Source organism: Pogona vitticeps, chromosome 8, assembly GCF_051106095.1.
Source record: "Pogona vitticeps strain Pit_001003342236 chromosome 8, PviZW2.1, whole genome shotgun sequence".
In the NCBI taxonomy this organism is placed as follows: Eukaryota; Metazoa; Chordata; class Lepidosauria; order Squamata; family Agamidae; genus Pogona; species Pogona vitticeps.
In genome coordinates, this window is record NC_135790.1 from 20,956,401 (window position 1) to 20,979,034 (window position 22,634).

A 22,634-nucleotide genomic window follows, 5' to 3' on the forward strand; every position below is an offset into this window, starting at 1 on the left:
AGGGCTGAAAGTATTGCACCTAGGGTGTTTTCTAATATCGTGCAATGTGTCGATTCTAGTGTTACTGTGTGTGGAAAGTCACTAATGATGCCTTGTGGGTGTGTGCCTGGCAATAAGGCAGTTACTGCATTCATTTGCTTCACTTCTCCTTGGATTTTTCTTCATTTTGGCCATGTTCGTTGAAGGCGTTTAGAACAGTGGGGTTTATTTTTACCTCTTTCAGAAATCAATCTGAAAAAGATGGGGAAAGGAGGAATAGCAATACTTGTGTGCATAAAATATTAAATTCAGCAATAGTGTCTAGCCTGTAGGTCAGGCAAGCAAATTTGTACTGCTGATGACCACAGGCGTTCATGGAAATCCAAACAGTACATGAGAAACCATATCTGCAAACAAAAATGTATATTAAAATATCTCTGTGCCCATTTTTTATTACCTAAAATGCAAATAATGTATCAAAATAGTGACATATACACCTTATCGTTATCTATTACCCCTGTAGATAATAATAATGGTAATAAATGAGAATAACAACAATAATAATGAATGCAGAATCATAGGATAATTGAGTAGGAAGGAGCCTATCAGGCCATCAAGACTAACCCACTGTTTAATGCAGGAATCCAAATGTAAGGAGATTTGACAGATTTTCTCTTGAATCTTTCCAGCGTTAGAGTGCTCACCACCTCCTGAGGTCATTGGTTCCATTGTCATACTGCTCTAACAGTGAATAAGTTTTTCCTCATACTCAACCTAAATCTGGATTCCTGTAGCTTGAGCCCATTATCACGTGCCCTGCATTTTGGGATGACTGAGAACAGATCCTGCCCCTCCTCTGTATGAGAGCGTGTCAAGTATTTGAAAAGTGCTGTCAGATCTCCTTTTCTCAGGACTAAACATGCCCAATTCTTTCAGTCTTTCTTCATAGGGCTTGATTTTTCTGATCATCCTTCATCTGAACTTGCACCAGTTTGTTGGCATCCTTCTTAAAATGCAGTGTTCCTATGTTTTAGCTGCCTGTTACTCCATTAGTTCATTTTTTTAAAAATGACCAAAATCTTGTTGCTTGGTATAGTAAATTGTAACTGTTAGATTATTGGGGATTAATACATGCAGAGACTTTTCAGTATGGTGTCATATAATTACCAGAAAGCAATGTCTAACTATGCAGAAAGTGGTCTAAATTCTGTTAACAAAAAGGACTTACGCAGAGCCAATTGTGCACGGTTTTGCTTTCCAGTGGGCTGTTCTTTTCGAAAGTAAAGCAAAGCAAAACCAAACAGAAGAAACATAGTGTTTACTTTGGGGAATCATATGCATCTTTCATGTTTAGCTGGGATACCCCGACGTGAAGTTACATTTAGAATGGGAATCAGCAACTCAACATTTCTTGCTTAGATCTCCCTCTGACTTATCTGTTGTATTCTGGTTTCCTCGTTATCAGCCCAAGGGGAAAAGAAGTGTGAAAAGGGTGGCATTTGGGGGAACATGGAGTGTGGCAACAGACCACTTTGGTGAGAGTGTGGTGCCAAGGAGGCCTTGGCCAGCCAGCCCTCTTCTCTCAAAGGGACCTCTCTGGCAAAACTGTTGGTCAACCAAGGCTGTAATTGAGATTGCCTTTGTTAGTTTACAGCGGTGGGCATGTGGCTGCAAGGTATTTTTATAATAGAAAGATACCTTCTGTCTGTTTTCAGAGAGGAGCAAGAGGAGCGTTTGAGCTTCAAAGTCTTGCAGTATCTTGTTTAAATAATTATGGACACTCAGACCAACTAGTTCCGACTATTTTAGGGAGCTGCATTTTAAAACATCTTAATAGGAGGCCTGGCTTGGCAGTTTGCTAGTCTAGCCAAACAGATTGCACTGGTGGAAATCCCATGGCAATCAAATGCCTGCCTGCGATGTGTAGATAACTGTGCCTTGGCGGACTGCTAATGCTGGTACTTCCACTGCCTGGAGCCTGGATTTTAGCACCCTCCCTATGCTCAGAAAGTTAAGCTTGGATACGTGTGGCCATGCTGTATGAAATCTGAGAAGCCCTAGTTCCAGCAGACAGTGGAGGTTGGGGGGCAGAGGTGGGTATGGCTCCTTGTTCATCTTATAGCAGGGCCATTTGCCCATTTGTCTGATATGCACATTTTTTTCAGACTGAAGTGTGTCACATAATTTATTGCACTTGCACATCTTTTAAAGCAAAATTTGGGATATCTTGTCCAGCATTTGCATAGAAAGGGAGGAAGGACATACCTAACCTTGCATATATCCTGTTTTGTTTAAATATTTCCTTGAGATTTAATTCATTCAAAACAAATGCAACAAAAAAATTTATGATATTTTAAAAACTCTCTTACAGCAATATTCCTCCTTTACATAATGCCACCTTCTATCTGTTCTACAACACACTATGGGCATTTAAGTTTTCTCATTAAATGTAATGTTCTGTAAAATCAGTGCTGCCACTGACCTTGAGCATTCATGAGGTCAGTTTTAGTTATTCAGGTTTTAGATTTTAATTAACTTGTTTCTTAACAGAACCCTGTATTTTAAGTGCATTGGGTGTTCTTTTCCCTTGCTTTCCTGGAGTGAGAAAATTATAGGAAAGATTTTTTTAAACAGCACATTTTAATGTCAGACTAATTAAGGGAGAAAATAGAGACCCCGGGTGGCTTTGCTTCAAAATAGAATAAAGAACAGGGCATGTTGAGTTGCCAAGAGTCTTTGTGAGGATTGAAAGGTTGGCTGATTCAGTGCATAGTTTTTGTCTGGATCCCATCATCTGACTTGTGCACCAACTACTAATGTTTTAGTATGTTAAACACAAAATACTTTTCACAAGACTAAATCATACTTTGGACCTGTGTTAAAGTAAGCTGCTCACAGAAGCTTCCACAGATTCTCAACCCCTCGCATGCAGCCATGCAGAAACCGAAGCTGCTGAAAGAGTATTAGACAAAAGCAAACAACAACAAAATAAAAAACATTGTGGCACATTAAATGCTATTTTATTTTAATGAGAGCTTTTGTGTATTAAGTCCACATCCTCAGATATTAGAAGGAAACTGTAGGACTGCAAATTTTAATATGGCCCCATGATCAGATGGGGATGCAGATAATATACAAAGTGACAATAGTTTGTTAGAACGATCAAACTCTGGATAGTTTCAGTTAGCAATTACAGTGGTGCCTCGCATAATGATGTTAATTGGTTCCAAAAAAAACATCGCTATGTGAAACCATTGCTATGCGAAACACCATTTCCCATAGGAATGCATTGGAAACCGGTTAATCCATTCCAATTGGAACGGATTGCCATCGTTCAGTGAAAAAACCCATAGGAAACATCGCTAAGCGAAACAATGTTTCCTCCATTGGAATGTATTGAAGCTGACTCAATACATTTCAATGGCTTTGCGAAGTCAATTTTTGCAAAATTAAGTGTGCCATAAAAGGGTCAAAAATGGTTTTAAATGCTTGGATTAGCTTCTGCACCCTCTAAAACGGATGCAAAAGTTAATTTGGCTTTGATCTGACTTTTCGTCAATTTATGGTGAATTTTTCCCCCCAACTTTTGACAGCTGTCAAAATCTGACAGCTCCATTATTTCCTATGGGGGAAGAAAAAATTCACAAAAAATTAACGAAGAGTCAGCAACTGTTCTAAATGCTTGGGTTCGTTAGAGGACCCCCTAAGTCGTGTGCAAACCTGATTTGGCTTTGATCTGAACTTTCGTTAATTTATGGTGAATTGTTTTCTCCCCCATAGGAAAGCATGGAGCTGTCAGATTTTGACAGGTCCATTGGTTCCTATGGGCCGAAAAAAAAAAATTCATCATAAATTAACGAAAAGTTAGATCAAAGCCAAATCAGGTTTGCACATGACCTAAGGGGTCCTCTAACGAATCCAAGCATTTAGAACCGTTTTTGACCCTTCTAAGACACTTTTTTAATTGAAAAAAGAAACATCGTTAAGTGAAGCAGGGGACCTAAAATTGCATTCGTTATGCGAAGCATGGTCCCAAACTTCGCTAAGCGAAAATCACCCATAGGAAACATCGTTATGCGGTGCATATTATTTTCAAAAAAACATCGTTATGCGAATTCATCGCTAAACGAGGCAATCGTTAAGCGAGGCACCACTGTACTGTTTATGAGTCTACAAGGCCGCAAGAGGTTTTTCATCCTTGCCTTACCTGAAGATTTCTGCGCACCTTTGGACAGTGTCTAAAATGAAGCAGATGAGACTCAAATGGCAGTGCTTATGGAATACAGTTGCCAGATGATTGCCCAAAGATCCAGCCTACCCATTTCAATATTCCAGGCAGGAAAAATAAGATTAAAACACCAAACCACAGGGTAGTCTGACAGTCTTTGCTAGGAAGGGATTTGACAGTGTTCAAAGATAAAGCCAAGGTGAAACAGCAGAAATTCAGAGGTTGAATTACAGTTATAAAATGTTTTTTTTTTTTTTTGCATTCATAGAATCATAGCATAAGGGAGTTGGAAGGAACCTGTAAGGCCATTAAGTCCAATCCCCTGCTCACTGCAGAAATTCAGATTATAGTATATGGATGCATTTACCTAGAATAGCACAAAGAGAGGACTGGAAACGCAGTGGAAGGTTTTACAGATTGTCATCTACTGCAATTATGTGCCATTTGACATAGTTACTGTTACTTAAATTTGGAACTGGGAGGATGTTCCAGAGGCATTGGAAACAAGATGAATTTGAAAAGAAGACCTGAAGAAGTAAGGCATAAAATTTCATAAGGGCCTCTGGGAAGAACTTCTAATCATTTCTGGTAACCTAAAATTTTAGATCCCTGATAATGAAAGCTAAATAGTCCTTGCACTGTTGTATAGTACAGGACTAAACCAAACTGCTCGTTCAAGTTAGAGACCCATTAAATCAACTGACAAATGTAAGTCAATACTTATGTAAATTCCATTGATTCAATGGTTTACTCTAGTGACCACTAGCAATTGGTTTCAAGCCACAGGGCACTAGTATTACCAATTTTAAAGACAAATCTTTACTTGCAATGGAGGAAAACTCAAGTGCATCTTTCCCATTTCCAACAGCAAAAGTAGTCTGACTTGATGTTGTTGTTGTGATTGAAAACCATGCAGTGCATGTTTCTAATCGAATTACTGGATAAAACGAATTTCCTGGCATTGGGATAATTAGGTCTTTTTCCTTTCAACGTAAGTGAACATTTTAGTTTGAGTGCCGTTGCCTGTCTTGGCCATGCAAAGCAGTCAGTGAAGATCTTGGTGGGTAAATCATTCAGATGACGAGAGAGAGAGGAGAGACTGGCTCAGAGTGAACTTTGCTGAATTTCCAAAGAAAACAAAGGGATTGGGCAGCAATTGGCAGCTAATAATGAGTAGAGGAGTCCTGCTTGTTGTTGTTGTTGTTGTTGTTGTTGTTGTTGTTGTTGTTGTGGCTGTTTTGAATAACACCACGTTGTCCTGAATCTGTTTTCCAGGTGTCAATCCCTGTGCACAGCCAGGTTTTGCCTCCTATGGAGGCTGTGGATGAGCCTGGTCCTCTTGAACCTTTGCACAATCCAATGGATAGTATGTCAGCAAAAGAGGAAAATGAAGATGATGAGGATGAAGATGAGGAAGAAGAGGAGGAAGAGGAAGAAGAAGAAGAGGGGGAAGATTCAGACATGGATGAATGGGATCCGGATCCACCTCGTCCATTTGATCCTAATGACCTCTGTAAGCATACAAAGAAGTGATTTTTTAAAGGGCAGCGGTGGTGGTTTTTGATCTTGTTATCGTATCCCTTTTTTCAGTGTGCCACAACATTTAGTAAATGAATCCGAGCCCTCTTGATGTCATTTGCACCCTGGGGTCAGCAGCCCTGGAATAGCCTTGAGTTGGATCAGATGCCCCTTATGGTGCCTTCCAACTCTACAGTCCTGTGGTTCTTTGGTTCTGTGATTAAGAGAAGCATTGAAACTTATCGCTCAGAACTAGAACTTACATTAGGGCCAAACTTAGTTGGTTGCTGATAGTAAGAAGTTCCTTTAATATTCTCAGGATGTTTCTCTTGATCTTCCTTCAGGAAGGAGCCTAAGTATTTTACTGTCTTTAACCTTTGTTAAAAGGTAGGGATGGAACATGCTCTTACACCTTTCAGTAAATGATGGTCTTCCCAAAATTCCTCGGGGACATTACACTGGCTGTCTTTACTGTATATAATTACCAAATCTTCATATATATAGTTATATTTCAAAGTTGAAATGAAGGAGATCTCCACATAGGCAATGGCATACTGGTTATGAATATTCATCCACACTTGCTGGGTTCTGCAAGTCTTCCTTTTTTTGTATCAGTGCTTATGGGATTATGCATTTCTGTCCTTTCTTTCTGTGTCTTTCAGGGTGTGAAGAGTGCAACAATGCACATCCCTCAGTCTGCCCAAAACATGGGCCCCTGCACCCGATCCCGAACCGACCCGTCCTTACAAGAGCCAGAGCAAGCCTCCCCTTAGTGCTTTACATAGACCGATTTTTGGGAGGAGTGTTCTCCAAACGACGCATTCCGAAGCGCACACAGTTTGGCCCCGTGGAAGGACCCCTGGTGAGGCAGTCAGAGCTTAAGGACTGCTATATCCATCTAAAGGTAAGGGGCATTGGTCATTTCCTACACAGTCTACATGTTTCAAAGAACACATTTTCTGATGTACAGTTGATTTTCCTTGAAAGGAATTCCACATGCTCACAAGAGGTGGAAGTAGAACTATGCATCCACACAAGTCTAGTGTAAACAACAACAACAAAAACTCCACTCAATGAGAAAAGATGCAGTTTTGCTCTCTGATATTGGAAGAGGTTCCATGTTTTTTTCATAGGGATTCTACTTCTTTGGGGAGGGGGGTACTGTTAATGAACAACCAAAACTCCTGTGCCTGTTTAAAAACTGATAGAGTTGGGATGGCACTAAAAGGAGCCTGTTTCATCGGATGCTTGAAGCAGACATTCAGGATCGCAGAAATAGCAGAAAGAATCAGAGAGCTGTAGAGCTAGAAGGGACCCTCAAGGGTCACCAAGTCTACCCTCCTGCCAAAGTGGGAAATCTTGAACACAGATCTCTCCACTTCTTTCTCCCTTCCACAAATATGTACATATGCACTCTCTCTGTCTTAGTCCTTTCTTACTGAGAGTTACAGTGGGGTCTCGACTTACGAACGGCTCGACATATGAACATTTCGACTTACGAACCGCTCTCATAGGAATATATGGACTAGACTTATGAACTTAGATTCGAGTTACGAACTCTTTTTTTCCTTTTTTAAAAAGCTAAGTCATCTTAGGTTAAAAGGAAAAAAGAAAAAATATATCCCCCCTCTAATGGCCGAAGGCGGAATAGCAGCTTCCCATTAGTTTCTATGGACGAAAAGAGCAGATACGGATTAAATGGTTTTCAATGCATTCCTATGGGAAATGCAGATTCGACTTAAGAACTTTTCGACCTGAGAACTGCCTTCCAATACGGATTAAGTTCATAAGTCGAGACCCCACTGTACTAGATTTCATGATAAAATATACTTCATTAATAATGACTATCTCATTATCCTAATGTGCTTGTTGTATTTATTTGACTCAGGTGTCCCTTGACAAAGGTGACAGGAAAGATCGAGACCTACAGGAGGATCTCTGGTTTGAACTGTCCAGCGAGGCTCTTTGCAACTGGATGATGTTTGTGCGCCCTGCCCAGAATCACTTGGAGCAGAACCTTGTAGCCTACCAATACGGCCATCACATTTATTACACTACAATTAAAAATGTGGAGCCCAAACAGGAACTCAAGGTATGAGGCTATCTTCCTTCTATACCTTCTTTTCCCTAAATGAAAACTGGCTGATTTTTTTTTAAACATCGTCTTTGTCTTCTTTTCAAAACAGCCTTATAATAAGTAGATGAATCATTGTGCAACTTAATCAGCACAAGGCAGTTTTGTTCAATGGGTGAGGCACATACTTTGATTTGCAGGCTTTTCCTTTGTGCTGATGTGTTACTTTTGCATAGCTGTTCTGGAAAAAGAGTTGGTGGCCATATCATGTCATCATGAGTAGGGGCCACTATTTGTAGGGAGCAAAACTACCTCTACAGCTGTTGAAATACAGTTGTCTGACTGACACTCAGGATCAACTTATACAGTTGCAACATCCACCACTATTGATGTGACAAAAACACCATCTCTTCGTGGTTGAGAGCTTTTAGGATGTATTGGTCAGAAGGTTTATTGCCTCCACTGAATTACTACCAGGCCACTGTGGCGTTCTGAACTCCACCAACAAAGAATAATAATTTGCCTATGCTAAAATAAAAAGAAAGGAGGCTGTGGAGTGTTTGCTCTTGCCCGGCTATGTTGACTGCTAAGTTGACTCTAGTCACTGAATTGCCTTGATTGTGTAAGCAAATTGGAGGCCCAAATCAATCTGGTACAAAAATATCCTTATAAAGGGTCCCTACTAGAGATGGGCATTAACTGCTGGTTCGTGCCAGTTCGTTTACTAGCCAAGCAAGTGTTTGGTGCTTTGCAGCCCTGCCGCCCCCAGCAGGCTCCCACTCAGAGGCACACCCTGCTTCCCTGCCCACCTCCTCTGGGTGCTGCCTCTGAGTGGGTGCCTGCCAGAGGAGGCAGGGCTGCAAAGCGCCAAGCACCCATTTGGCCAGTAAACAAACCATTGAATCTGATGATTCGTGCCCATCTTTAGTATACACCTCTAGTAGGCAGTTTAAAATGAATTTGAACCAAAACAGCATGTTTTATTCTTAATTCCCTCTTCCTCCTCTCCTTTATGGCCTTTTTCCTTGCTTGGCCATGAATGCGATTGTCTTCTCACCAATTCCCCTCCATCTCAGACTTTGTCAACTAGTGAGGTATCATTTGCTTACATCCGCCTGCTGCTGAGGTTCGCAACCTGGTCTGTTATGTGTGATGATTTGACTTTTCTGCTTGGGTTTCCAAACATCACAAAGTTATTTTTATCCCATGCTAAAAAACAAATCAAGTGGAACTTGGAGGGAGCAGTTGGGAGAATAACTTTCCAGTTTGAGGGCAGTCCGAAAGATCAGTGCTGCCATCCGGGGTTTTCCTGTTTCCTGAAGTCTATGCTTTCTTTTTGTCTAGCGCCCTAATCCTGGCAGGATGTGAAATGGCTGGGTGGAATCAGAATCCGGTGCCCTCATAGGCAGGATCCTGAAACGGTCTAGCAGAGACCTCTAGCATATGATCCCGCTTCAGCCCCTATCAGACCCTTCCTATCCTGTTCCACCTGCAGTATAGCAGGGATGATATTATTGGCCAACAAAAGTGTTATGAGGATAATATGTGGTCACGTTATACATTGTGCTGCAACTGCATGCAGTGCAGCCTGACAGACCTTTCCCTGAACTGCTGGATAGCTCAGTGGATTAGATCTCTGGCTGCAGAGCCAGAGGTTGGGAGTCCAATTCCCCCACTGTGCCTTCTTGACAGGGACTGGACTTGATGATCCATACTGCCCTTCTAGCTCTGTGGTTCCAAGGTATTATTATTATTATTATTATTATTATTATTATTATTATTATTATTATTATTATTATTATTATTATTATTATTATTATTATTATTATTATTATTATTATTATTATTATTATCATCATCATCCTCCTCCTCCTCCTCCTCCTCCTCCTCCTCCTCCTCCTCCTCCTCCTCCTCCTTGGGAAGAGCTACTCTGCAGCAAAGAAGGGGGCTAAGAAGGGAGTCTTTGCTTTCTCCTAAAACTTCCAAAGCTTCGCCCATGTCCTCTGCAACCACTCTTGTTTTGCTAATGTTTCGGACTAATTTTGAACCTTTCAGGGCATTTGGTAGGTTCTTGAGCTCCCCAGCAAATCTTGGTTCCATGCAGTAGTTTCCTGGGCTGTATGTCAGCTGCACAGAATCACTTCCTGGGTTGCGAAGCATAGTTCCATGTAAGAGCTTCTTGGGTGGCAAAGCACAGCGCTATTCCAGGCAGCGTCTTCCTGGCCTTTAAGTAACTCCTGATCATTCATCAGTGATATAACATAAGACATTTGTACCCAAGCAGCAGATTTGGGGTTGCCGTCCCTGTGCAATGGAAACCCACCTATAATTATTTCTATTAGTTTTCCCCACACAGATACATTTGTTTTAAATACCTTTAAATGAGACTTTGTGAAAAAGACAAAAGAGAATAGCATATTATTTTTCCCTCAGTACTATTCATGCCATTTTGAAAAATACTCCCCCTCCACTTTTTGGCTGCCATGGCAATTGATGAATGAGGATTAGTGATGAAAATCAAGATACTCATCCACACGGCCTCGCTCAGAGGGTCTGTCGTGCAGCATATGAAAGAAATCCCAATAGGAGCAGCCTCTTAAGAATATTTGCGGCTCGACACGCTTAAAAAGAATTCTTGACACTTGTAGAGAAATGCTTGTTCTTATAAAGAGCCGTATACTTGAATTTTTCTCTTTGCCTTTTGTGTCAGTGTCAGCCATGTGGAAAATGAATAATAACATGCTGGGAGCTGCAGATTCTAGTGAGGGCCGGTGCAATGTGGCGAACAGAGTGTCAGGCATGGATGAAAGAGACCTAGGTTTGAGTCCCTGCTCGGTCAAGACATTTCCTTGCTGGAGTCAATCACTGTCAGTTAGGCTGAAGGACCCTTGCAATTAGGAAATGAAATAACAACCCCCCTTGTATGATGTTCTGTCTTTGTTGAAGGAAAGCAGGATTCAAATGGGATAAAAGAAATCATTACCTTGACTACCTTTTCAGCATTTCCAGTACATTTCTTTTTAATGTCATGTGCCTCTATTGCAGGTGTGGTATGCTGCCTCTTATGCAGAATTTGTCAATCAGAAGATCCATGACGTATCTGAAGAAGAAAGGAAAGGTACTTAATTTTCTATTCTTAAGGGGTGCTATTTGCCACACCTACTTGCAGCCAGACTTATGGGGCAGTAATCCAATTTGTGCTAAGGCAGTATTCTGTGCTTTGCTTGCTGTTCAGTAGATATCTACATAGTAGCTCTACATGGGAGTGGAGCTGGCCTTTTGCTCAGTGCCTTAATGCCCTTGGTACTATTTCTCTAGCTGCCAAACATGGCCAGCAGTCAAAGCATCCTCATCTTCATCCTCTTGGCTCTGCTGGGTCATATACCAGCCACTGCCACCTCAAGTGTTTTACAAAATGGAAGAAAAAACAGCTAGAAAAAGAAGTTGAGACTCCTGTTGCTTTGCTGAAAACATTCTCTATTAATAGAAAACTTCAGAAATAGTCTGATCTATGAGTTGTTCATTTTCTTGGACAGACTGTGGCACAGAATATCCATCCTGGAACATTTCTTGTTTGTTTTGAAATGGAAGACAAGGGCCTTGTCCTCATGCTTGAAAATATGCTGGCCCTGAGTACAATCAGCCTGCAAATTTTCATGTATCCCACATGTGGTTTTGGCCTTTGATTCAGCAATATTATTCCATGGGCTGCACCCCTTATCTCCCAAAGATGCACTAACCATACAAAGCAACATTATTTTCTGGCTTCCCATTGTAGCTTGCTTCCAAGAATGTTTACACTCTTGTTGCTTTTCTTTCTTAGCCAAAGATGCTATGTTATACAAAAAAAAAATTAAAAAGTTAAAAAGAGAGAAAGAAATATTGCATTAGAACAAAACAAACACTTTAAATGAGTTTATGCAAGATAAATGTTGAAGCTTTTAATATTTAACTGGGAGTGCAGAATTCCAGTGACAGCAATATTTACAAAAGCTGAGTAGCTTGGATGGAGCAATCTGAGAATTTGCAGATATTTTAAAACCTTTTGTGTTTCTGCCCTCCAGAATTTAGGTAGTTAGTTTTAGGAAGAATTAAAGTCATATCATACTGGAGCTGTCTATAACTGAGCAGTGGTAGGATGATGCATTGAGTCTCAGAGCTTCATCCTGAGACTGTTCAATTACAAATGGCTTATTACTCTTTTTAACCTCCTGTAAATGCTAGAGAAGATCAAATACAGCCTGTGAGTGAAAGATAGGTGCATTTCTGAGTCACCCTTACTTTGCATGGGGTGCAGAGGAGAGTATGTGGTGGAATTTTTAAAAAAGCTTGATGGTGTCCAGAATATTGTTACCCACTGATCTCACCTGAAAATGCAGTTCTCCGAGAGCAAGAAAAAAACTGGCCATGTTATGAGTGCAACCGACGGTTCATGAGCTCAGAACAGCTCCAGCAGCATCTCAACTCTCATGATGAAAAGATGGATTTCTTCAGCAGGTATTTGTTAGTGTGCAGAAGAGAGCTTTGCAAATCCCACCCCTTTCCCACTTGAGTTGTTCCTTCCGATTTCCATCTGAGAGCAGAGAGAGAGAGAGAGAATGGGATTTCCTAAGTGTGTACAAAGAGGTCCAAAGAACTGTCCTAGTGACATTAAGCGATTGCTCTTCTGAGAAATCATACAACCCAGGGAGAGATGGGGAGGCAATTAGAGAATAGCACAGGGGCCATACTAGGGTTTGGCACGTTGACCTGTGCAGGCATCTGTGAACACCTCATAGAGCCTACATGGCACTAATTCTTAAACAGTGGCATTGGCCGCCAATTCACTTCTGATCTGAGTCTAAGATGTTGACGATGGCTTTCAAAGCCCTAAATGGCTTGGGATCTTGATCTTTTAGGGAGTACCTCTCCCAATGAATACTTGCCTGATTATTAAGATTTGCTATGGTTGTCTCCTAGGTGCCATTACTGAAAGATATGGGATTTGTCAGGCATTTGTGAGTTGTGGAATACTCTCCCCCCCACCTCCAAACCAGGAGGCTCCACTGGTGCCAACTTGCCTTTATTTGGGCTCCATATTAAAACCTTTTCATTCATTCAGGCATTTGGCACTAGGAGAACTGTGTCATGGCGTCCAGTCCTGCTGTTTTTTTCCCCATGAATTGTTGAGTTGTTTTAAACTGGTTTAAAATACATTAGTTAGTTTTGAATACTTGAAGGTCAGAAATCTGTTGCTCATTTATGCTTTTGCAAGGGAAATTAAGCAAGTCATGGCAGAAAAATGCAACTCATTAAGGTTGCTTTACTAGGTGTGTATCTGATCATGCAATGAAGAGCAATTTGCCACCAATTTCCCTTAGGCAAGCATAAATCAGCAATAACATTCTGGCTGGATCATTCTAGATTGTTTTGATGTGATTTTATTGAAATCTGCCATGAAATCTGTTGATATAGAGTGGATTTGAAATGTTTTATTAAATAAATTAATAGATCCTCCACTGAGCAAGGGGTTGGACTCGATGGCCTTATAAGCCTCTTCCAACTCCATTATGATTCTATGGTTGTTGATTTGATAGCAAACTTGTCAATGCAAACAAGATCTAGAGACAGAATATGAGATACCGGGGACAAACAAAAGAGGAGGCCTTTTGTCATCTCTACTTGCTAGTTTCATTGATATATCTGGCTGGCTAGTGTTGGCAATTTCGTGTTGGACTGCATTGCACCTTTCCAGACTCTTGCCCCAGACTCGTGTTGTCATTGAGAGTATCTTTCTTTGGCGGCTGATGGAACTCTGGTTCCATTTATAGATTTTATACCTTTGACCAGGGATGATGAATGTGTGACTACAACTCCCAGTTGTGGCCATTGGTTCTCTATCCCACCATATCCTTTTGCTAAATTGGCTGGGGCGGTGGAGTATTCAGTCAGGCAAGGAGCAGCCTCCCCCCCCCAATGTTCTAATCCAGTGTTTGGCATATTTTGCAGAGCAAGAGGGAGGGGTCGTGGGCGAGGAAAAAGAAGATTTGGACCAGGCCGGCGACCGGGCCGCCCTCCTAAATTCATGCGCTTGGATGTGGCCAGTGAAAATGGAGAAAAGTGTGCAGAAGAGACTCAGGTATTGTTGGAGAGAGATGGTGAAGGCGTTTCCTGAAATCAAAGAATGTTTGGATCCAGTCCAGATCCAGGTATCTTCAGTAACTGAAGTCCCTGGCAGTTAGAGAACCACTAAGCACCTAGAAGGGGTGAGTGGTAGGAAATAATGAGGCTGGGGAGTACATAGGAGTAACTTACTCAGCATCTTCTACCAGCAATGGGTTGTCCATCCTCAGTGTGTGTAGCTGACACTGACATTGTACAACAAGCAATAGCATAGAATATGATATTCCTGGATCAAGAGAACTCTCATCTGTGATCTTAGTACCCTGGCTTGAATTGCAATAGATCTCCTCTGTTTCTTCTTCAGCATTGAGCTGCAGAATTATAAGCACTGGAACAATAGAAGAAAAATGAGCCTGAACGTCTTCCTTTATGTTGCCCCACATTCTGAACAAAAATAAGAATCAGAATAGTAGAACAATGCTATTGAGGATTTATAAACCAACACGATCCAACTGCTTGCTTTCTTGTGTGATGTGGAATTTCAGGACTTACTGCATTTCTCCAGCAAGGGGCAGTTTGAGGAGGCCGGGCAAGCGACCTTGAATGGACTTGACCAACAGGAACAGACGCCGGTGCCACCAGAGGCACCCTCGTCTCTGGATCCCCCAACTGAGAGCCAGCCGTTGCAGCTCCAGCCGCACGAACAGACGATGGCACCTACCCAGAGCCTGATGACAGCAGATGACATACGGCGAGCAAAGCGCATCCGGGTAAGGGAAGACCCTGGCAGCTGTTCTGGGCCTGGGCAGATATCTCCCCTTTGCCTGTAGACTGGCCGTCAGCATCCCTGTGCTTATGGGCCCTGTTCTTGTCCCTTTAGGTCACAGCTGAGGTGTGGCAATTAATCAGGAAAAGCTTTCCCCATAATTTGATCTCTTTGCATGCAGATTTTTTTTTGCCTCTGAGTGCTTCTACGTATCAGGCCACTCTCTAATGATGCAGGAGCAGTGCCAGTAAAAAAGATAGGCAGCTTTATCTGTAATCTAGGTGTGGAGCCTGGAATTTTGAGTATGGATATAGTGGTACCTAAACTTGGACATCAGAGGATGGAAATCGGCTGACTTCAAGCAGCCAGTAGGTAGGGCTTCAGCACTCCACATAATACCCCCTTTTGCTTGCTGCAATTCTCACTTTTCCTTTATGTTTACTCCCTCCCCCCCCCTTTGGCCAGAATGACACCAGTAAAAGACAAACCAGATGATACAAAAGTCTGTTTCAAATCTGTGTGCTTTACAGTGGACATAGAATTAGAATTTGTGTGATATGAATTCAGGAAGGCCAGTTTGGTGGGAAAGACGCGTATCCCTGTTTTTCACTTGTGTTTCTGCACTAGAATGTTGATCCACCTGTGAGTTACTGGTGATATTTTTTTTTACCTGCAACTTGTGTTAATTACCAGACATTTCAGGCTGAGCCCATCTTATTGCTTTAAAAAGGAAGAGGCTGTTGCTTCTTGCCGGGTGCTTGCTTTGCCTGCCACTTGCTGCTGGCATTTTAGCTTCTTCAATTAGTGTCAGTCTCCGAGTGTCCAGCATGTCGTTTCAGGCTAAGGACATCCCATTGCTGTGTGAAAAATTCAACTGCACACATACGTATTATCCAGCCCCTCTTGTAATGCTTTAAGGCAGTGGTCCCCAACCTTGGGCCTCCAGATGTTCTTGGACTACAGCTCCCAGAATCCTTCACCACCACCTCTGCTGGCTGGGATTTCTGGGAGCTGAAGTCCAAGAACATCTGGAGGCCCAAGGTTGGGGACCGCTGCTTTAAGGGATCTGACTACCAACTGAAGTGGGTCAGATTTGGGGTGCTTGAGGTGCCTTTTCTAGAAACCTAGTCTCTCCAGGTGGGCAGGGAGGAGTCTTCCGAACGGTCCCATGAAGTGGGTGTGGGTACTAATAGCCTGCCTGCTGTGCTACCTGTGTGGATGCCTTCGTTCTCTCAGAATTGGGAGACATTGCCAAAGAGCCACCATAACCCTTGGCTCACATCCATTTTTTTTCCTCCTACAGCAAAGATTATATATAATGATAAAAATTCTTTCCCAGGGCCATAGCTTCTCCCCTCCTCCTTCGTGAGATTAAAGACTAGATGGAGAACTCTGCATACTAAGACCAAACACTTTTGAACCGGCGCTCTTTGGCAGCTGCCCTGCTCTCAAGTGAAAGAGGGAAATCGTTCAGACACGTAATCCTTCAAACGATCCAGTTGGGAGATCAGTTTATGGTAGCTTAATATCTTTTTTCAACCACCACCCCATTTCTGTGTATAGGGTTTCAATTACAAAAGAAAACAGCTGCAAGCAAGTCAGGCCTGCATTCGTTTGTAGTGTGAGGTTTTTTTTTTTTTTTAATGACTGTGGCTTCCTTGAAGGAGATTGAGCAAGATTTAATTTAACTACAACAGGGTGAATTCACTGCTGTTAAAGAAGTTACTGCACAGACACCATGGTATGTGCTAAGGGTACAGCCTGGCACAGCTTCCACCAGTTTCCTTTGGCTGAAGGATTTTCGCCTTCTCAAACAGAAAAGCTGAATGCATATCAAATATATTTTAATAATATAATGTTCTTCAAGAATGCTCGCACATCCATAAAAAAAACATACTTTCCTCTCTACTGTGTTACTTTATAACACCATGGCATTAGATTGGGCCAGAGCCAATATTTAATTTGCCCTGAAAAACATCTAACTCGAACACGAAAGGAATTAGATTATTTTCTAATGGATCATATATTTTCAGAAGGCTTTACATTTTCTAGATTGATATTTAACAGGATGAACACTGTAAGTTGCTGTGTTTTGCCCATTTGTGATGGGTTTTTCGTTTTGTTGACTGATCATTAGCATTAGCTTCTCTTTCGGAAGGCCTGCCTTGTGCTTTGAAACAGTTCATGATATAGAAAATCAGGGCTTTAATATTCGCCATGGAGAAAATTCTGAAGTCCCACTAAGTTAACTCTTTGAAATCCAGTTGGTTAATTTTGTATTGGATGCTGCAGTATATAGGTTTTTGGTCTCATCCAACAAGGTTCTTCTCACTTTCTTAATAGGGATGGATAAGAATTTCATTGGATTTGACAGTGTACACGAAAGTAGCATTTCCTAAAGCATGTTGAGACAGGAACCCATGCAAAATTTCACACATTTCTGAGCCCTGTAGCCATCCTGGAAGAATAAGATGTGTACAAATTATGTGGATGTTTTAAAAAAGCAGATCACTAAAATGGAGGGAATGATGCAAATTAGCACAGACAAGGTTTAGTCTGTGGAGGAAATGCTTACATTAGTTGAAATGTATCCATAATGCACATGTTTGGGGAAATGTATAAAAGTGTCCACAAATTTCAGTGCAAGAAGAGAAAACTAAAGTCTCACAAACCGAGAAGAAGAAATAAGAATGAGAGTCAGAAAAGCCCAATGAAATGAGGTCTAATTTTAACATCCCTCTTTGTATAGGTGGTATGAATATAGGCTAGATAGGCAAAGGGAAGGGCTGCTAAAAAAGAGGTGGAACCCAGCTAGCATGGCATAGGTTGCTGTTGCTTTATTTACTGTCCGTTACCCGTTGTTGTTCTTGCCCCTTTCTCTGCGTCGTTCGATTGTGAAGTCCATGAGGCAGTCGACTGACCTTCTGCTTATGTGTGCCTGTCAAGATGAAGAGTGGTGCCTGAATAAGACCCATGATGAGCTCAGCAAGCGTTATGCCACAAAGTGTCCTTGTGGACTTCAGCCCATATTTTTGAACGGTAGAGTGTCAGTCCACTTTTAGTACCCTCTAGACTTTTACTAGCTCTAAGAAGCAATCCTGTTTTGAGCCTGTTTAGGGAAAACCAGAGTCCCTGGAAGTGGTCTGAAAGCAATTGAAGCAGCACCTTTCCCAAAGCTAAGCAGAGCTGGGTCTCTTCAGTGCCAAAATGGAAACCCAGCATATGATGGCTTGAACCCCACAACAGGTGAAGGCAGGAAGTAAATTAAATAAAGAATAGTATTCTTTGTGGTCCTCAGCCCTGAATATTGGTCATGAGTTTTTGAGTGGCATCTGTGCTTGTGTAATTTGAGAGTGTGAAAGGGTCTCTGCTGATGTCCTCTCTGAAGCTATAGCTTCTGGACCCCTAGGAGACAAGGAGGGGGGACAACAGGTCCTGGCATGGGAGCTGGCTGATGAGGAACACCTGCAAGGGGGAGAGAGCAAAGGTGGAGGCTGGGATAAAGGAGGAAGACTGTGAGGATTTGGGGCTTCCTTCAGGGAAATGGAAAGAGATGGAGACTTTGGAGGAGGAGATGAGGGGAGAGGTTGTTAAGGCTTGAGATCTCTAGTTCTGTGCCTTGGCTGAGGTGGAAAGTAACTGGGAAGAAGACCCCCAGACTGAAGCCCCTGAGCCTCATCCGTTGGGTAGAGGAAGGGGTCACAGATGATGGATCCTGGGGCCAGGAGTCTACTGCACCTCTAACACAACATTGGTGCCCATGTCATCCAACAGGAGCTGTGATACCCACTCCAACCCAGCTGTGATGCTGGGGATGAAAGTGTCAGCATGAGAGACAGAGGGGGTTCTAAGGATGAGCAGAAGAGAGGGCACCAGTATCTCCCACTTGGCTCTGCTAGCCATCCTTGAAAAGTCTCCAACCAAGGCTGGTACCCATCCTTCTCTACTACTTTCAGACCAAGACTCTCAGGGCACACTGGGGCTTTAACAGGGGGTCTTCTTGAAAGGACGTTTCCTGGAGGTTAGTGCAATGCATTCAGCTCCCCCCAGGAAACTGTCAGAGGGATTTAAGGATGGTATTCCTGTTTCTGTCGATTCCTTGGTTGCAATAAAAATCTGTTCTTGGTCATTCTCACAACCTGGAGCCCGTGGAATTTTTGCTGGGAGACTAGGCCACTGCCAGCATCACCAGAAGGTGGGTCCAGCAATGCTCACAGCCACTATGTAGTCTTATTGCTTTTTAAAGAACAAATAGGTAGAAAGGTTTAAACAGAAATCTGTAGTAACTGGTTTATCCATTAGACTGTTCTACTTAATTAAATCCAGGGAATCCATGTGTTTAACATGTCCACCTGTGACCCTTTTGCTTCTCCTCCATTCATTCCTTAAATATATGGGAAAACAAATTATGAAGCTGCAGTTAATTATCATTTCCTGTTATGTGCAAACCAAGAACTATGGATGATGGCTTCTGAACAAACTAGGATTTGGAAGCTGATGGCTTATGTAGGAATATCGTATTGGCTGAAGAACCTTAGATTTTACATTTGATGCAACACAACCTCACCGTTTAGAGCCATCCAAAGGCAGTGTAGCTAGGATGATGTCCAGGCTCAAGTGGGAGAGGCACAAGAAGAACAGAAACCTAACATGGTCTCAGTAGATACTTATTGTCCAAGGGTGGTGTTGCAGTTTTGTATGCTTATTGACACCATCCTGAGGAGGCTGGGAGGATCATCTGAAAGAGAGACACTGGCAGTTCCTTGTCTAGCTTCTGTAAGTCCAAGAGCTCTAAGCACCCACCATTCATGTTCCTATTTCAGTCCACACCTTCCCTCCTCTGAGCTTCATGCAGTGCTAAATTAGGGAAGGAAGAATGTTTCCATAAGGAGGCTCTCGATTGCCTGGTGTGTGAGGTGTGGGGTTGCACAGTAATGATAAACAACATTAAATACAATGGCGCCTGCAGCCTAGCTCTGGAATTTTATTTAAATCTCTCTCTATATAGATATTTTGTATTAGTAGGGAAGAGAATTAATATTTAATGCCTGAGAAGTAGGGTGGAAAACAGACAGTGGTTAATAATAGAAGAGAAAGTGAAGGCTGAGCGGGCATGTTTTCTTTGTGTTTTCTCCTACTCTGTAGGGGTGTGTGGGGCCCTGGTGCCTTTTCAATCTTCTGCTGAGCTGGTGTCTTGTAATTGGAGATTTCATGTACAAAAATGTAGCAGCCTCTCCCGCCTCAGCTACTTGCCAACATCAAAAATGCCTCTTTTAATTACTGAAGCTCATGGGACCCTTGGAAGCAAGACTGCAATGCCAGCTGTGAACTGTTCCTACTGCAGCCAAAGCGAAGATTAAGAGATGGCTCTGCTGAAATGGGTTAATTTAGGAGGACATAGGAAACATGTGTGGAATATTTCAGTGCCTTTTATGTGGAGAGAAATTTGAGGCACGCATTAACATCTGAGGAGTGGAGGAGGTTGCTTGATGGCATCCTTCACGCCTTGCAAACAGTACCCCCCTCCCAACACACACACACACACACACACACACACACACACACACACACACACACACACACACACACACACACACACACACACACACACACACACACACACACACACACACACACACACACACACACACACACACACACACACACACACACACTTTTGCTTGTCTTCAGGCAAGCCCTGAGGAAATAAATGAGGTCTGTAAGGCTTGGCGTGCATGCCAAGTTAAATCAAAGAAAAACCAGCCCCTTCCCTGAAAGGAAAACAGATGCTGATCGTGTTAGATCTGTGGCAGGTACCTGCTGGGTAGCGAATGTGTCCTCCCGACCTCCTCCCTCATCCCCAGGGCGGTTTGTAGCAGTTTTCGAAATGCTTCAGATTTGGGGGGAAGTTTTTTTACAAAAAGGAGTGCATATATGTCTATACCTCTTATATCAAAAGGAAATAAAAACTGGCCTTATATTTATTGCACAAAATACTGCCCTCTGATTTAAAGAGAGGTTTCTCTTTTAACCATGTTTTCAGTGGATAAACTGCATTTCTCTCTTCAGCAACGCAACAACACTTTGATCACTTTATTTTTTCAAGGGGGAGACCGGTTGAAATAGGAATCTGACATGTTCAATAATCTTCTGATGATCAGTGTGCGACAAACACCTTTGTAACACAGCTCAGCACAGGCCCTTATGCAGACCAAACCCTCTTAAATCTCTACTGCTGGTCTTACCCCAAGGGAAGTTACAGAACAGACCCTGCACCTGTGTTGAGTCATAGGTTCAGCACACAGAATACGCCATAAAGTGAATAAATGAGAGTGAGGCCTTGCAATGATGCCTTTGAGACTGGGCATATACTTTCATGGAAGGAGCTTGGTTTAGTAGAAATTTGTACCAGTCCAGAATCTCCAGTATAAGAGCATCTTCTGTTCTCTTTAGGGCAGAACATTGTCAGGCAGTGAGCAAAATGTGAAAGTGAGCAAGGAACAGCAATACGAAAGTCGATCAATGAGCATGACTCACAAGCATTTTGCAGAATCAGGGCATATTTCTCCTGACCCTGTTCTCTACTGTTGGTGTGAAAAGTTTCTTTTGACATGTGCAGCTATTCTTCCAGCCTTTTTTCCTCTTTTGTCTGGACAGCCTGGTAGTGCACAGGTTGGATCATCATATATCCAGTTGACATTGCATATGAGCCCACATGCTTGCACATGCACTGGTCTGAAGGAACCAGATCTGTGAATACTAAAGCAGATGCGTGCAAATCTGCTTCCTCAGGAGTGGGCAATGATGGCCTTGGGGTGATTTGGAGATGCAACCCTCATAACGCCTCACTATTGGCTGTGCTAGCTAGAGTTGGTGGGAGTTTGTAGGTCAGAAAGGGATTAAATTGCCCACCTTTGGCTTAAATCAATGGGGCAACTCTTGGGAGCCGGAGCTTGACACAACATAAATGTTCTACCTCTTTAGCAAAGTGCTAGATCGGGGGGAGATCGAAATGAATGGTGATACAAAAGATGGCCAGTCTTTTATCCATGCTGCAGCTGATTTGGCATTGTGTCTTTTAGCAGATCTATCAGTCTCTCTTTCTCTGTGTGCATACTTCCTACATCTATCTATAATGGAAATTTAATTTCTGAGTATATCTTGGCTACTCATGTATCCTTTCTGGGATGTATCTTTTCAGAATGCAGCTCTCCAGCACTTATTCATCCGGAAATCATTCCGTCCCTTCAAATGCTTGCATTGTGGGAAGGCATTCCGTGATAAGGACAAGTTAGATCAACACTTACGCTTCCACGGGCGGGAAGGAAATTGTCCTCTGACCTGTGACATTTGCAACAAGGGCTTCATTAATAGCAGTGCCCTGGAGAGTCATATGAAGTTCCACTTGGACCAAAAAACCTATTCCTGCATTTTCTGCCCTGAGTCCTTTGACCGCTTAGATCTGCTGAAAGATCATGTGGCGATCCATGTTAATGATGGCTGCTTCACCTGCCCTACTTGTAAAAAGCGCTTTCCAGACTTTATCCAGGTGAGTAATAAGTGAATCAAAAGTATCCTTTGTGTTTAATTGCTTAGGTTCACATGCTAGGAATCAGCAAGATGCCTACGCTTATCAAGCATCAGAAACGAAAAGGGTATTCTTTACAGTAAGATAATTTCCGTGTAGGAAAAAAATTAGACTTTATTCTCCTGTAAATCTGAGTGCTAGACAATTTGATTTACTATTAAAACAAGAGGTGCTTATCCGTTAGAGCTTTTAAAACTGATTAATCATCTGCCTTTACATTAATTCTGTGATTACTTAATTTAATAAATTTTAATTACAAAAAAATACTGATTATACCCTCAATTGTTTGGAGGAAGGTTGCAATGTAAATGCAATAAATAGATTAAATATTTCAACATAACTGTAACTAGAGCTTGAGTAGACATATCAACTGCCCATA

General features: G+C 42.2%; 1 protein-coding gene across 2 annotated transcripts in view; it reads left to right on the forward strand.

Annotated features, from left to right (window-relative positions):
- PRDM10 (PR/SET domain 10) overlaps positions 1–22,634 on the forward strand; it is a 68,761-nt gene that overhangs the window by 30,822 nt on the left and 15,305 nt on the right. For both annotated transcript variants that reach the window (XM_072979035.2, XM_072979038.2), the window contains 8 exons: positions 5,483–5,720; positions 6,388–6,629; positions 7,614–7,817; positions 10,845–10,917; positions 12,179–12,296; positions 13,788–13,917; positions 14,447–14,671; positions 21,869–22,216. In XM_072979035.2, coding sequence (XP_072835136.2) covers positions 5,483–5,720; positions 6,388–6,629; positions 7,614–7,817; positions 10,845–10,917; positions 12,179–12,296; positions 13,788–13,917; positions 14,447–14,671; positions 21,869–22,216 — 1,578 coding nt within the window. The remainder of the gene's footprint in view (positions 1–5,482; positions 5,721–6,387; positions 6,630–7,613; positions 7,818–10,844; positions 10,918–12,178; positions 12,297–13,787; positions 13,918–14,446; positions 14,672–21,868; positions 22,217–22,634) is intronic.